The 12,685-nt window shown below is 39.9% G+C and overlaps 1 protein-coding gene across 1 annotated transcript in view; it reads left to right on the top strand.

Annotated features, from left to right (window-relative positions):
* The window catches only part of APBB1IP (amyloid beta precursor protein binding family B member 1 interacting protein), a 69,524-nt gene that overhangs the window by 13,093 nt on the left and 43,746 nt on the right, over positions 1 to 12,685 (top strand). Inside the window, exons 2-4 of the mRNA XM_074900097.1 lie at positions 4,010 to 4,081; positions 7,369 to 7,456; positions 9,220 to 9,512. Coding sequence (XP_074756198.1) covers positions 4,010 to 4,081; positions 7,369 to 7,456; positions 9,220 to 9,512 — 453 coding nt within the window. The remainder of the gene's footprint in view (positions 1 to 4,009; positions 4,082 to 7,368; positions 7,457 to 9,219; positions 9,513 to 12,685) is intronic.

Here is a 12,685-nt window from a genome sequence, read left to right as displayed (position 1 = left end):
CAAATGTCATTTATTTGAATTGATAAAAGTCATCAGTGACTAACGCAGCTCCAGTATGCAGTGGAAATTCTTATAGAATTCTTTGCACATTGCTTTTTCGTGGGGTTACATTATCTTCTTTATGAACTGAATGTGTCTGAAGATTCAGAAAATCATATCATTGCAAAGAAAGAAGGTTTAAATTTACTAGAACCTGTAAAATTCCTATAATTTGGTGAAAGTGTTGTATAATCAAATATTCAGTTCTCTTGCCTTTTTTGTTAACCACTGAAGAGGGTTCTTAGGCATTTTTAACTGTTTAGGCAGTTCTTACTCCTCCTTTTGGTAAGGTCTCCTGGTCCTAACCCAAAGTATTTTTTTTCCCATTTTTACATATCTATTCTGGAAAAATACAACAAAGCAGTATTTCACTTTGTCAAAGGAACCAGTATGAAGGCTTTTTCCTGAAAGTAAATCTAGACAGTGCTTAAAAAATCCACAAAAACATACAAAAGGCTAGAGCTGATAAGATTCCCTCTGCAGATATTTTGTTCCCCTAAATCAGAAAACAGGAAAACAATTATTCAGTACTATTTAAGGACTGATGAGATACTTGTCAGTATGAACTGCAGCTCCTTTTTTTTTTTTTTTTGTTACATAACAAATCTCACTTCACTCTGCATGATCAAATAAGTGTCATTTTATCTATACTTTTTATGAAAATTGATTCTCCAAGTCCCAGATGTGTAGGAAGCTACACAGCTGTTGATGCAAATTAATTAAGATTCAGTAATCATTTACTCAACCAGTATACTGCTGAATCTACAGAAATGTAATTTTATATAGAAAGCTGTGTATGATAACTGATACATACAGAGAGTGAGCCATCCAGTGTGTTTGTCAGCTGAAAATGAAGCAGATGACTTCAGCTCTCCATTCACTCGGTCATGTGTGATGTGTTTCCTGTTACATGGGCCTTGCTGTGCTGTCTGGGCTACGGCTACCCTCAGCCCTGCCAACTACATCCTATGTCTTTAATGGCATCCAGTTCCCAAATCTTTAAGTCTTTGATTTCCAGGATCTGAGAGACTGTGAAAGTTGAGTTTGGTTCTCAGTTGCCTGTGCCTTGTTTAGTTACACCAGCTACAAAAAAAAGTCTAAAGTGGCTATAATATGCCCCAAGTCTGAGTGATGAAAGCTGTACATGTCTACTCCTAATGAGTTCTTGTGTTGGACATAACCCAGGTGGTAAGAGGGTAAGTGTAAATTAGATGGGTCTTACTTTTGTAGATTCCAGAAAGACCAAGTCCAGAGGAGACAGAACAGGTCAGATTGTCCCAGTATGAACTATCATATTAAAGGTATGCTACCAAATAATTATCAAACATCATACACTAGTCGTTCAGTGGCCTTTATCATTTAACTATGGAATAGTTACATTATTCAAGATGTTCTGTTAAAGGAAGAGCATTAAGATGGAAGAACAGTATATTTGCTGGTCTTCTTTTCTTGCCAGTCTTTATAGTTATTAGAGTTGTTTGGGCTCTCAGTTGATTGCTTTCTTGCATCAGGTTGGTCCTCAGCCTGTAAGGTGCTGTAGTGGGTTGACCTTGTGTTGTGGTTTAACACCAGCCAGCAACTAAGCCCACACAGCCACTTGCTCACTCCTCCCCCCTCGCAGTGGAATGGGGAGGAGAATTGGAGAAAAAGTAGAACTTGTCAGTTAAGGACAGTTTAATAAATATAATAACAATAATAAAGTACAATAATAATTTGTAATGAAAAAAATATAACAGAAGAATAAAACTCAAGAAAAAAACAAGTGATGCACAGTACGGTTGCTCACTACTCACTGTCTGATGTCTGAGCAGCGATCCATCCCTCTTGGCCAACTCCCCCCAGTTTATATACTGGGCATGATGTTCTGTGGTATGGAATATTCCTTTGGCTAGCTTGGGTTAGCTGTCCTGGCCATGCTCCCTCCCAGCTTCTTGTGGACCTGCTCACTGGCAGAGCATGGGAAACTGAAAAATCCTTAACTTAGGATAGCGCTACCTAGCTACACTAAAATATCAGTGTATTATCAATGTTATTCTCACACTAAATCCAAAACACAGCACTGTACCAGCTACTAGGAAGACAATTAACTCTATCCCAGCCACAACCAGGACACTTTGGTTACCAGGTGCCTACCAAGCCACTCTGTCACTCCCCCTCAGCAGAACAGGGGGAGAAGATATCATGGAAAAAAGCTCATGGGTTGAGATAAGGACAGGGAGATCGCTTACCAATTACCATTGAACAAAACAGGCCCAACATCGGGAAATTAATTAATTGCCAGTTAATAAGACAGTAGCATAATGAGAAATAAGAACAAAACTGAAAACATCTTTGCCCCACCCCTCCCTTCTTCCTAGGCTCAGCTTCACTCCCAACTCTTCTACCTCTTCCCCCTCAAGAGGTACAGGGGTGTGGGGAATGGGCCTTGTGGTCAGTTCATCATGCTCTGTCTGCCACTCTTTCCTCCACACGCTGTTTCTCTGCTCTGGCGTGGGGGTTCTCCCACAGGAAACTCCTTCAGAAAACCTGTTCTGAGTGGCTCCTCTCCACAGGCTCCAGTTCCCACCAGGAGTCTGCTCCAACAGTGTTGCCTGCAACTTCCTTCTGGACATGTCCACCTGCTCCAGTGTGGGGTCCTCCACAGACTGCAGTGTGGATATCTGCTTCAGCATGGTGCTCTGGGCTGCAGGGGCACAGCCTGCCTCACCATGGGCTGCACCATGGGCTGCAGGGCAATCTCTGCTCTGGTGCCTGGAGGGCCTCCTCCCCCTCCTTCTTCACTGACCTTGGTTTCAGCAGGGCTGCTTCTCACATGTTTTCTCAGTCCTCTCTTACAGCTACTGCACAGCATTTTTTACACCTTCTTAAATACCTTGTCCAGAGGTGTCACCATCACTGCTGATGAACTTAACTTTGACCAGCACCAAGTCCCATCTTGGAGCTGGCTGGAACTACCATCTCTCTCTGACATGGTGGCAGCTCCTGGTGTCTTCTCACAGAAGCTACCCCTGCAGCCCCTCCACTACCAAAACTTTGCCGCATAAATCCAATACAGGTGCACACAAATCCAGTGAACCAATAGGACTGCTTATATGTTTAACCCTAATTTTATGTGATTAGTACCAGAGTTCTCAGTCCCTTACAGGCTTGGGCATCTTAAGAAAATTATGTTTATAGTTCTTGTCTCTGGCAATGTTCCATGTCAGGCACCCTTTTACACTACTTCTCTCTCTGCAAAGGAACACATTTATGAGAAAGAGGAAGAGGATCATTACAGAAGCTGTATCTCCCCAGTATCTCAGCACCACTGGTGTGTGGTGCTGTCCTCGCCCCCATCTTGCAACTAGAACCACCATTTACTCCCATGCAGCATGTACCCATTTTCCTTGTCTCAGTGCTCTCCCTCAGATGTCTTGAGGTCAGCTAAGACTGGTGTTCTCTCGGTGTACTATTGTTTGAAAGAAAATAGGGAGAAGTATTGAGACAAAAAGTTGATCATGTACTTAACCATAACCAGGTCCTACACTTGATAACACCTAATAAAATCTTGTTGTATTAGTCATCTAATCCAAAGAAAGAAAGCTTTCAAGCTGAAGCATTCAGGAATTTCTCAGCCTCAAACTTTGTTTCCCTCTCCATCTCTCACTAGCTACATTTCTTTCAAGATACGATGGTGGTTTATTAGCTAGTGACTTCCTATGAAATATAAATAATACAAGGAGGTTGTTGGAACTCCTAATGAGTGTAGAGCCCAAGGGTGTGTTTAAGCATATACAGGATTGAGATTCTGATCTATTAGTAGTTATTTCTAAACTATGGATGGAGATTTTTCCAAGTCCTGAACAGATGTTTTGACGTTAATTGGGAATGCAGTATAAAAGGACTTTGCGTCTTCTGTTTCTGACCGTTGCTGGTTTTGAAATGAACTTTTGATGATGTTTCCCTCACTGTGGATTTTTTTTTCTTTCAGATGGAGCAAACATGTGATGATATAGATGAAATGTTCAGCAATTTACTTGGGGAGATGGACATGCTGACCCAGGTAAATAGTTCTTTTCTTCTATCAAGATTAGAAAAATAGCTGTTATGCATTAGAGAAGAGGCAACTTTTCTACATTTTTCATGTACCTCCACTTTGAATAAATACTGATATATTATTTTGAAAAAACCTTCGACTAAATTTCTCTGCTTGACATTTTAAACAAGTAGCCTGAAGAATAAAGTAATATTAGTGCAGGCTAGATTTTTAAAAGAGAGCTAAGTGCTTATGAAAGATGTTTTCTCCAGAAAAACAAATAAGCAATTTAAATTCCTCTGAACTCAGTCCCAAGAAATTGAAAGATTCTGTCAACACAGGATGAGTTTGAGTCAGAATTTTCAGGTATGAATGCTTGGCATACATGAATAAATGGGATGTAGCCTGGGTGTCAAATGTAAACCTTGGAAATGAAAGAAACATTTTGAATATATGCAGAAGAGTAATCTGTACATGTGGCAAAATACTAAGTTACAGCTAGGGTGGCATTCAAGAATTTATAGGGACATTATTGCCAGTGCAGAATACACTCTTGAAAGGAAACTATAAGACAGCATGAGCCTATTCCTAAACCTATAGTCTCAGGATACTTCCTGCAAAACCTGATGAAAGGAGAATTTTTATTTCTAAAAAACCTCTACAAAGTCAGTACATCTGTTGTATTTTAGTAAATGAAACAATGAAAATGTAATAATAATTTTAGTAAATGCAACAATGCAACAAAATGAAAACACTTAAGCCGTCATCTTGGATTCTGTGTGAATTTGATTGCTTACAGCCTCTGTTTTGAGGGGTCTCTCCTCTTGGTGAATTCCAGTGCTTGCCAAAATTAAATACCCATAATTCTGAACCACAGAATAGAAATTGTGCTTAAACTGTATGAAAGCCAAGATTTCACATGACATTCTTAGCTATCAAGTCACAATAGTTTGCCCTTTGGTAGCTTTTCTGCTTTTTATAACCATGCATATTTATTTTTTATATATATGTATATAAAGAGAGAGGAGTTTAGGGTAATAATTTCATTATTATGCCTTGAAAATTAACAAAAGACTGCTTGTGATAGATTTTACCTCTTCAGATAGGACACAGCACCATTATGAGTGCAGGTCATGGGAATGGAGTAAGAGAGTGAGCCTCTTCTCTCTCTGCTCATCAGTGCAGTAATGTGTGGAATGGGATGTGTTCCTCAGACAGACACTGACTCCCTCTCCAAAATGCTGGCATTGCCTCTTAGCATTGTATGGGAGGAGGAGACAGACATGTCTGAAAGCCTGTAGACTTTCAGTTAGCAGACTTGCATCAGTTAATTGCTTTAAACTATTTAATTTCTAAAATGAGGCTGTAGATGGTTTTTCATCCATTTCCACCAATCTGTCTGTTCCTAAAGTAAGTGTAAATGATAGAAGCACAAGAGATGCCTTCACATTGCATAACAAGGCTGAAAAATAAATACAAATTCAGAATTGGGCTTTTCTGCTATTTCAGTGTACTTAATTCTAAACCTTTTTTTAGCATTTTGATTGTTTTCTCTTTAATTTCTCTTTGCATGTACTTCCCCCCCCCTCCCCCCCGCACTTTTATGGCCATTATGAGGTGTTACTTTTATCACTAATCTAAAATAAGTTGTATTTCCTTTATTCTCTTACAGTGTTTCATCGATACATTTTGTGTGCTCCTTTTTTCTCGCTCTTTTTTTTTTTTTTTATCAAGCACTGCAAAACTATTTCATGTACTTCATTTCTTCCTCTTCGCCAGTTTATACTGTGTCTGTTTTTATGAGAGTGAGTATTAACACAGTATTTAAAGTTACTACTGCTTTGGTTTCTAGCTCTCTGTAACTTCAGAAGAAACCAACATGTCCTGGGTGGGAAATAGGTGAAAAGAACTGCCAAGAAAAATATTTGCATTGATTTTCATGGAAAATGTCTGTCAGTTTCAGGTAGCTCTAAGAAATGTAAATGCCTCTGGTACAAATTCAGTATGAGCACCAGTAGACAAACATCTCACATGGATGTACGAACAAGGGTATAGCTCATAGGATATATGAAATAATCCTTCCATTCTGTGCGGCACTGGTAAAACCTCAAAAGGGAAACTGTCCAGTGTTAGCACTGCATTTGGAGGAGAAGGAGGGTTGACTGGAGAAAATCCAGAGGAAGGCAATGGGAATTATGAGAAGGAAAAGAAACATGACCTGTAAGAAAATATTGTATTAGGTTGTTTAGTCTAGAGAAAAGGATAACAATCTTAAAGTATGTCAAAAGTGACGTCAGAGCAGAAAGAAGTACTTGGTTCCTCATGTCCATGGCGAGTAGGACAACAGGGAATGGTCTTCAGCTGCATTAAAGAAAGTTTAGGATGAGCATCACAAGAAAGGTTTGATGGCAGGAATAGTGATCTCAATAGTGAAGTAGAGGAACAGATTGCCAGAGGTGGTGATGTAATTTATCTAATAGGAAGCTTTTAAAATCAGGTTAAGTATACATTTTTCAGGTATGACCCAGGTATAACTGACCTTCCTTAGGACAGGTGCATGGTCTAGACAGACCCTTGAAATTTCTTCCAGTCTTATCTACAGGGTTTGCTTATTAGAGCTATCACATTCCTCATTGTGGAAGGGAGAATGTATATTCTTCTATCTCCGCTGTATGCACTTTTCCTAACTTGTGAAGCACTGATTCCCTGCCTGCTTCCTAAACAGTGAGCCACAAGCTATGAATTCTCTATTTAACTGTGCAGATTTTCAGTTTACATTGCAAACAGCAGCATGTTTTGTTGTTTGAGGGTTTTTTTGCAAACAGCATGAGGAAGCAACAGGTAGATTACATTTATATTGGTGAGTAAAGCACTGGAGCAAATAGCACTGTGTAGCTCAAGGGTGTACACAGCTAAACTCTTTCAACACTCTCACCCCACTCCCCTTCAGAAACCCACCAGAAATTAAAAATCAGTCTGGCTTTATCCACTGTCTCTATTAGAAACAGCCCTAGCCTCTGCTGTTCCCCACACTGAGCCTGGGCGTTGCCTGACAAGAGTTGCAGATGGCGTAGGTCAACATTGTATTGAGAAGCATGCAAACCATTACACACTTTGCATGATTGTGAGACCGTTGTCCTGGCCCTGTGTAGTTTACCAGTCTGGGCATAATCCCAGAAACTAATATGTGTCAGTCTGTTCACTGAAGAAGAGTTGATTTCATTAGACAAATTCAGGTAATTGATTTACAGATATTAATATCTGTAATAGTAATTGTGTCATCAGATACCTGTTTTCTTCTTCTATCTTAACAGAGTTTAGGAGTGGAGACTTTACAACTTCCATCCCCCAAAGCGTCCAACAATGAATTTACCTTTACAGTTGGTTTTAAAGATTTAAACGGTAAGTAGCTGAATGGACTCTTTCATGCTTTTGTGCTTTTATGGGCAACAAATGAGAAGAAAAACTTTGAACACCCTTGATCCAAAAAACCACACCAAAACAAAAAAACCCCACCTATTTTGCTGAAGAGAAAATTGTATTTGTGTGTCTCAATTTAGGAAATGTCAAAGGGGTGAATTTTTTTTTTAAAGGGACATTGCTCAGTCTCATACAGTAGTCAGACTTTTTAAAATGTCTGAGTGTAGAGGAAAACAAAAATGAGAAGTCCCCCAAATAACTTTCTAAAAGGAAACCTTTTTTATGTAAAAATTTGAGTTGATAGGAAGTTCCTCAGTGTGAGGTCAGAGCTGCATAAGCATTTTTGTCCAGTGGAAGTATTGGCTTCAGCTGCTTCCACCTTTACATTGCTTATTCTCATTCTGGTTTTCACTGTCACTTTTGCATGTATAGCTGCTTGCTGAGGCTGTGTGACAAACCAAATGAGGGAATTTATGTGAGTTGGGAAAAAAAAACCCTCACTTGGGTTTTGTTTGTGTTTTTTTTCTTTTTACTAGGGACTGGTTGTTTGCCTTTGTCTGAGCTGGTTTTAACCTGTGTTTTTGTCCCAGAATCAGTTCATTATTAAGCTACCTAATGCCTCTACCAGTAAGGTGGGTAGAAGTATGTAAATAGAGAGGAACATAAGCCAACTTTCCCACTGTAAAGAAAAGCTTATTAAAATACTCAAGTAGCATAACAGGTAAAGCAGACTAAACTGAGATGATCTAGTGACATGTTTGCACTCAGTCTGATGAATGATATAGTATTTTTGCATACTTCATTTTTGAGTATCTAGTTCAGAGCTCTCCATCCCTTTCCAAAGTCCCACTAAAAGCTTTCCTGATTTCTGATTTTTTTTTTTTAACTAGACTCTTTGAAGAGATTTAAACCACTAAATCTGTTGGTATTTAAAGAACCCTTCTCTTCTAGAAAGCTAAATTATCCTGCAGGATGTCATTCCACAGAATATCTTATACCATGTCTAGTTCAAACAACCAAAGAAGAAATTACATATGAAGTTCCAGTGTAGGATTTTATCTTCTACTCTGACTGGTTGATAAGATGCTTTTGAAAAGAGACTGTCTTGTTTACTCTTTGCCTAAAAGATCCTCAAACCCCTGCATATTACATGAGGCATTTCACACATGTTGATCACACAATTACTGATGTGCTACCAATGATACCACACAATTTCTTGTGTCCTGAAACTCTCTGATTCTGCTTCATGTTGATTTTAGAGTTGTAAAATAGTAGTAATATATAAAGATATTCTTGATCCAGGCCTCAGTTACACAATTTGTTGTGTGCTATACCAAAACTTGCTAAGCATTTATGTATGTACTTAACTGAAGTAAGTAGCCTAATAGAAGCTAATGAAATTTCTTGCATCCATATCACTAAGCATGTGTCCAGAAACCTTGCTGGATCAGGGCCACGTTTCATAACGTTATAAGGGTCTGAGACTGTATCATTGAAAGTTAATCTTACTGTCCTGTTTAATTTGTATTCATAGAGTTCCTTGTATTCTGAACTTCAGTATGACCAGATTAATGGCTATTTCTAAAACACATTTTAAATGCGTTCAACAAATAAATGTTGTTTCCTTTTCCATAACCCTTATATCTTACAGTAACCATGGCTTCTGCAATTTAATCTCCACTAAAGTGGAAGCATAGTGTTTTGCATTGCACTCACTCTCACACGTTTTGTGGTTTTCTTCACAGAATCCCTAAGTGCCCTAGAGGACAAAGACCTGGATGCTTTAATGGCTGATCTTGTAGCAGACATAAATGATGTTGAACAGAGAACTTTACAAGCCCAGAAGACTACTTCTGGCAACCAGCAAAATACAGTCACTCAGCCTTCAACAGGCTTGGATAGTGACGTTTATTCTAAATCAAGTCTCTGTGTTGCTGTTACTGGACCATTTGGGGATGACTTGCCCCCTCCACCTCCAGACCCCTATTTAGATCTTCCGCCACCACCACCACCACCTCCTCCTGAGCCACTCACCCAGGTAAGACTGGGTGGAACCTTGTTCTGAGCATTCAATAGTTTTTGTAATTTTGCAAGTTGTATTTGGCATTGGAACAACAGTGCATATCCCAGGTAGAAACGTCTTGGGAAGGTTCTGCAGTGATGAAGCGTGCATCAACTGTGGAGTGAGAGTTTTCTGTTATGGGTTCAGCAATTTCTGCCTGTTCCTTGATCTATTGCTCATTCCTTTGCCTTTCTAAACATCATTTTGATAGCCCAAGACAGGCATTAATCATTGCAAACGGAAAACTTGTAACTGAATTTTTTAATATTTTTTTTTTTAATAAGCACTGATCAGTTAATAACATCTCATAGAGAACTTGGCTTTGTCATCAGTGCAAAGCATGGCCAAGGATCCCACCATTTTGTGAAGATATCACTGTGTTTTTTCATTGCAGTCTGTGCTATTGGTACAGATGAGACAGTCTTGTTGATGTTTCCCAGACGCATCCCTGGCCTAACTGATTTCTTGCATTAGGAAAAGCTGTTCAGTTGTGTAAAACTCAACATTTGCTAGGAGACTGGGTGCAAGGCTGAGCACAAGAAGTACCCCTCCAGCACGGAATCACTCTGCTCTTCTTGGTTTTGTCTTTGAAGGGAAGTAATAAAGATCATCTGCAATATGAGACAAATGCTCTTTACTTAGGAGGTGCCAAAGCTATCAGTAGGTAATATTTATAAACAATTCGCTTACCTGTACAGTAAAATTTCAGACTTACCACAACCTTCTCCATGTTTGTGTTTCTTGCAGAGTTGTTTTAACAACGGGTATCAAATGTGGTGTTTCTAGTAGAAGCCTTAGAAGTTCATTTCTTTGACATGAGGTTGTGTAGAGGGAGATAATGTAAGAATTCTGCTCTGTCACAGCCCTGTGGGCAGAGTATGTGCATTAGAGGAGTGATGCAGTCATAAAAACATGAATCTGAAATTGTGAAAGATCTAAAAGTATCTCTTTCAGTATTCATATACATAGTACCTATTACAAGAGAAGATGTTTACATTTAGGGAATGGAAAGATTTTAGGGATCATGAAAAGTGCTCTGTAAGCCCATGTGGAACTGTACCAGTCAGTTTTGCTTAAAACCATGGGCAATTCATTGCAGTGTAAAAATCAACACAAACTGAGTATGAATCACCTCAACGTCACTGCTGCCCCTGTGTTTAGCATCATACAGCACACATATTTAGCAAAAGGAACAGAAAATTAGGTAGGAAGGTGACCTTTCTGATTATACAAAAATTAATTGAACTGGATAAAGCTTCATTTAGTGCATAGGACCTTTCAGTGCTGTTTGAAGAGTGAAAGTTGTAAACATGTGGAAGGAACTTTGCCATTTTTCTGTATCTCAAAGATAATAGTTAACTTCCTATTTTGAAGGAATATAAAGATTTGCAAAAACAACAGCCAGACAGCTTCAGAAGCTGAAGTCTTTTATTTAACTAGTATGATTGATACAGAAGAGGTGCTACCAAAATAAGTTTGATCCATCGTCTTACAAACATGTCCCCATCTTGATTTAGACTCATGACCTTTAAGGAAGTACCAGGCTTCTAAATAGTTTGGTTTGGAAGCTGAGGAAGTATGGTCTGGAAGGGTAGCTGGTTAAATGGGCTGAGATTGACCAGACTGCAGACTCAAGGGCTAGTAATCAATGGTTTGCTGGCTGGTAACAAGTGGGATCAGTGCTAGGGCTTGTATTCTTTAACATCTTCATCTGTGACCTGAGTGATGACATAAAAAAATCATCTGCAGATGTGATGAAGATGCTTTTAATTAAGGGCTCTGGCTGACAAGATGAATGGCAGAACTTCAGTGCAGGACAACCTTGAAAAATGTGAGGACTGGGCCAGCAAAACCCTCAGAAACCCAGCAAGGTACAAGGTCCTGCGCCTGGGTGGAATAACCCCCTGCATTTGAACTGTTTGGGAAGCAATAGGCTGAGCAGCAGCCCTACTGAAAAGGAGATGGCATCCTGGTGGACGCCACATTAAATAAGAACCATGAATGCAAGGTCATCTCAGTATGGGAAACTGGCCTGTGTTGGGAGGGGCATGGCCAGCAGCCTGAGAGAGCCGTTATTCCTTTCTCTTGGCACTGATGAGGCCACACCTGGAATACTGCACCCCATTCTGGATATGAAGATACTGGAGAGTGTTCAGCAGAGAGCTGCTGGGATAGCCAGGGACAGGGAGTAATTAGGGGACAGCAAGGACAGGCTGAGGATGCTGGGCTTGTTTAGTCTGACATAAGAGGCTGGGGAGTGATCTAATGACAGCCTAAAAATACCTGAAGTGTAGCTACAAAGCTGGTGGAGCCAAATTCTTTCATGGTAGTGTTAGGTCATATAACAGTGGGCAATGGCTACATGTTGTAGCTTTGTAGTTTCAGACAAGACATTAGGAAAACCTTTTGCATTTCAGGCGGTGGTGTAGCACTGGAACGGGTGACTCAGATTGATATCAGATTGTCTTTCTTTGGAGGTTTTCCAAACTTTGCTAGGCAAAATCATAGCTGACTGAATCTGATGTTGGTGAAAGCCCTGCTTTGGGCAGGGATCTAATGTTGGTGATAATCCTGCTTTGGGCAGGGAGCCAGACTACAGACCTCCAGACCTCTCTTCCAACCAGCATTTTTATGATGCTGTGATCTAAAGCTCGCTGAAATCAACAGTGCTGCACAGTTCTTTCCCTTGAGTGTTGTACTGAGCTAATTCTCTTATTAGCTGGCATCCTGCATTAACCTGAGGGTCGAAGAAGATTTCAGAATGAAAAGTGAATATACTTGTTAAATGCAACTGGAATTCTATATGCAAAAACGTAGCTGGAAGACACTTCTGTCTCCCTCAATTAAAGTGTTCCTCTGAGGTTGTGTGCTGAGTTAAATCTCTGGCAGTGTTTTCTGGTCTCTTACCAGATACAGGGACAGGGCAGAGTAGGATGGGAACAGGAGGTAGAGGTGTTTCTAAGGAATCTGTCTGCAGCAGTCTATTTCCTCATTAAGGCACTGGTTCTGCTTTCTCTCGCAGCCTTTGCCTCATTTTCTGATACAGGTTGTATTCAGACAGTGCTGCCATACCCATTGTGTGACTTACCGTCCACAAAATTGGCTGTAGGGCTATTACACAAGTTGTGGTGTGAATGATGGAGGTAATA

The sequence above is a fragment of the Athene noctua genome, chromosome 2 (assembly GCF_965140245.1).
Source record: "Athene noctua chromosome 2, bAthNoc1.hap1.1, whole genome shotgun sequence".
In the NCBI taxonomy this organism is placed as follows: Eukaryota; Metazoa; Chordata; class Aves; order Strigiformes; family Strigidae; genus Athene; species Athene noctua.
This window is presented reverse-complemented; position numbering and strand designations above follow the sequence as displayed.